The sequence below is a fragment of the Arachis ipaensis genome, chromosome B04, assembly GCF_000816755.2.
Source record: "Arachis ipaensis cultivar K30076 chromosome B04, Araip1.1, whole genome shotgun sequence".
Classification (NCBI taxonomy): domain Eukaryota; kingdom Viridiplantae; phylum Streptophyta; class Magnoliopsida; order Fabales; family Fabaceae; genus Arachis; species Arachis ipaensis.
The window spans coordinates 116604435-116608007 of record NC_029788.2 but is presented as its reverse complement, the minus strand read 5'-3'; the positions used below and the strand labels follow the sequence as shown (position 1 = coordinate 116608007).

At 41.4% G+C, this 3573-nt stretch overlaps 1 protein-coding gene and 1 pseudogene across 1 annotated transcript; both read right to left on the bottom strand.

Annotated features, from left to right (window-relative positions):
• LOC107637060 lies at window positions 220-1743 on the bottom strand (annotated as a pseudogene).
• On the bottom strand, window positions 2050-3276 carry LOC107637059 (uncharacterized mitochondrial protein AtMg00810-like). Its single transcript, XM_016340510.1, has one exon. It carries the CDS (start codon window positions 3274-3276, stop codon window positions 2050-2052), a length of 1227 nt encoding a protein of 408 aa, XP_016195996.1.

Here is a 3573-nt window from a genome sequence, read left to right as displayed (position 1 = left end):
CCACCACAGCCACTATGTTACTTAGATTTTTTTTTATCAATAGTAGATGTAGGCTTATTTGTTATAATTTTTTTAGTGGGAGTACATAAGGAGTACATATATATATAAAGTGTAATAACTCAATAGATAGTTTTAAGGGAATATTTCATTCTCTTCAGTAACGAGAATAACTTATTTTTTCTTTCTCTTAATCCTTTCTGGTTTATCAAACCATCATCATTACAGGTTGAACAGCTTAGAGCATGGTGGAGTTTGATTTTTTCTCAAGCAAACTTTAGGAAGAAAGAACTTAAAGTTATGAGCATTCTGAATCAAGTAAACAAGAAGATGACTGTAGAAGCAGTAGAAGGGGGAACGGACCCCATCTTCTTGATGATGTTCTTGAAGACGTACTCTTCAGGGAGCATGTCAAAGAGATCATCACCCTTGCAAAATTATGTCCTGAATTCTTGAATGGCTAAGGAACGATTTGTACCTGCCGTGAGCTGTGTGTGGCTATATGCAGTCATCTTGAACACAAATTTCCACATTTTCCAGAAGCAGAAGCTACAATGCCACCCTGCATCTGCCAACATAAGCGAGTGCCGATACTGAGTCTGCTGCGAGTACACATGTGCCGTCGCTCGCCAGCTGCTATAGTTTTTCAAACCACCCACTACCACACCACCACAGCCACTATGTTACCTAGATTTTTTTTATCAATAGTAGATGTAGGCTTATTTGTTATAATTTTTTTAGTGGTAGTACATAGGGAGTACATAATATATAAAGTATAATAACTCAATAGATAGTTTTAAGGGAATTTTTCATTCTCTTCAGCAATGAGAATAACTTATTTTTTTCTTTCTCTTAATCCTTTCTGATTTATCAAACCATCATCATTACAGCTTGAACAGCTTAGAGCATTGTGGAGTTTGTGTTTCTCTCAAGCAACCTCCACGAAGAAAGAACTTAAAATTATGAGCATTCTGAATCAAGTAAGCAGGAAGATGAACTACAGGAGCAGAAGGGGGAACGGACCCGTCTTCTTGATGATGTCCTGAATTCTTGAATGGCTAAGGAACGATTTGTACCTCACGCGATCTGCGTGGCTATATGCAGTCATCTTGAACACAAATTCCCACATTTTCCGGAAGCAGTATGCTGTGAGTACACATGTGCCGTTGCTCGCCAGCTGCTGTAGTCCACCGGAAACTCGTACGAACATGGAGCGCTTAAGCTCAAGGTGCATCAATGGAGGGATTCCATCACACCATTGCAAAAGCTTCCGTGTGTGGGCTTGGAATCTCGTCTGTGTCAGCCATTATAAGGATGTCTCCATTGGATATCCCTGCTTGCCGGATCAATGAATTCATCGTGGCGCGTTGTCTTCCCTCCAGCAGAAAAGGGTCCTCATATGATCCTTGCACTGCAAGTTTTCCCGGGAAGGTGCCGTGGACAGTCTTTTCTTTGGCAAGGCGAATCTTTCTCTGTTTAATTCAAAGTAACGAGGCTTTGGAATGCCTGTGAATGTGTGTTGGACTCGAGGATGATGAACTTGGAGACAATTGGTTGAAGCTCGTGCCATCTTATATCAAGCATGTCTAATTTATTGCTGAATATGATAGCATCGAAGACGCGGCGAGGGTGGGATCGAAGGGACCAACCGTGGAGATGGCAGAGGAGTGAGTTCATTTTCAGCATAGTAGTGAGGTATGTGTGGAAAAGCTATGGTTGAAGGTAAAGCACTCTCATCATCTCTATTGTGTGAGTTCAGGTGTGAAGAGAAGAGAAGAGGGATGAAGAAAGGGAATAGAGGGAACAGCGAGAAGGTTGAAAGAAGAGAGAAGAAGTTGAGAAAATCTGCGCTCTCAAAATTGATCAAGTCAGAATTGAGCATTTTAACTGATTATAGGAATGAACAGTATTCTACTTATAGTATCTACTTTGCTAGGCTACTTAATTTACCAGTCTTCTAAGTTACTAGTTACATACAAGTGTCAAGGCCTTCTAGTTACTTCCAACATCTAACTGACTATACAACTACTCTAGCTAACTGAGTAATACATCTCAAGTAACACCCCCTCTCAAACTTGGACTATGGATATCCATTAGTCCGAGTTTGCTTTCACATGACTTGAACATGCTTGGTGCTAATGCTTTGGTCAGGATGTCTGCTGTTTGTTCACTGCTGGCAATTGGCAATAATTTAGTGACCCCCTCTTGCCACTTATCTCTCGCAATGTGGCAATCAACTTCTATATGCTTGGTTCGTTCATGATACACTGGATTGACTGCTATGTGCAGTGCAGATTGACTGTCACAGTAAATGACTATCAGCTTCTGCTGCTCTATTTGAAGTTCCTTCATCATGTAAGCTAGCCACTGAGCATCCTTTGTGGCTGATGCAAGAGCTCTGTATTCGGCTTCACACGAGGATGCTGCAACCGTGTCCTGTTTTTTGCTCTTCCATGATATAATTGATGTCCCTAAGAAAAAACAATGGCCAGTGACTGATCTCCTAGAATCTGAACAGGTAGCCCAATCGCTGTCTGAGAAGCCAGATGGAGTGAAATCTGTTGTGGCGGAGAAGAACAGTCCTTTGGCTAGTGCTCCCTTGAGATACTTGAGGACCCTCAAGGCTGCCTCAAAATTTTTGTCTGTGGCACAGTCAAGAAATTGACTCAGTTTACTAACTGCATAGGCAATTTCTGATTTGGTGTTTGTGAGATACAAGAGCCTACCAATAATTCTACGATACTCTGAATTAGAAGCCAGCAACGTTCCAAATTTCTTTGACAGGTGAGTGGTGTAATCCATGGGAGTAGAGGCCGGTTTGGCATCCAACATTCCATAGTCTTGAAGAAGATCTAGGCAGTGCTTGCGTTGACACACTGCAATCCCCTTTCTGCTTCTTGCAATTTTCATGCCGAGGAAGTACTTTAACTCTCCAAGATCTTTAATCTTGTACAAATCATGCAGGTAGTGCTTGATCCTATTGATTTCGCCTAAGTCATCACCAGAAAGGACGAGGTCATCAACATAAACTAGGATAACAGTGAAACTAGTGGTAGAGAGCTTAGTGAACATGCTATAATCATGCTTGGATTGACTATAGCCTGCTGTTGTGAGTGAAGCTGCCAATTTGGTATTCCATTGTCTCGAGGCTTGCTTTAATTCATACAATGATCTATTTAACTTGCATACAAGGTCTGGTTCCAGGAGGTACAGTCCAAGAGGGGGTCGCATATAGACAGCTAATTGCTTCTTTCCAGTTTGAATCCAGAACGGCCTCATCATAGGTTTTTGGTTCTAAATTCATGGATGCAGCTAATGCAAATGATTTGTGTTTTGAAGAGAGAGAATTATATGACAATACCTAAGAGAGAGGATATTTACTCATTGGTGATGAATCAGAGTTAGATGAGTTGTTAAAAGATGAAAGCATGCAATGGAAATCTCTTAGGTATGAGGGGGGTCTCCTTTCCCTTTCGGACCTTCTAAGAGGATGCTGTTGCTCAGGGTGAGCATTGTGAGATGGATTCGAACCTGAGACATCAGATTGTGATCCTCCAATAGTGTTAGCAGTTGCTT

What these genes read in the sequence shown, in the direction of transcription:
- LOC107637059 (XM_016340510.1), bottom strand. Translation starts at nt 3,276, where the DNA reads ATGAGGCCGTTCTGGATTCAAACTGGAAAGAAGCAATTAGCTGTCTAT.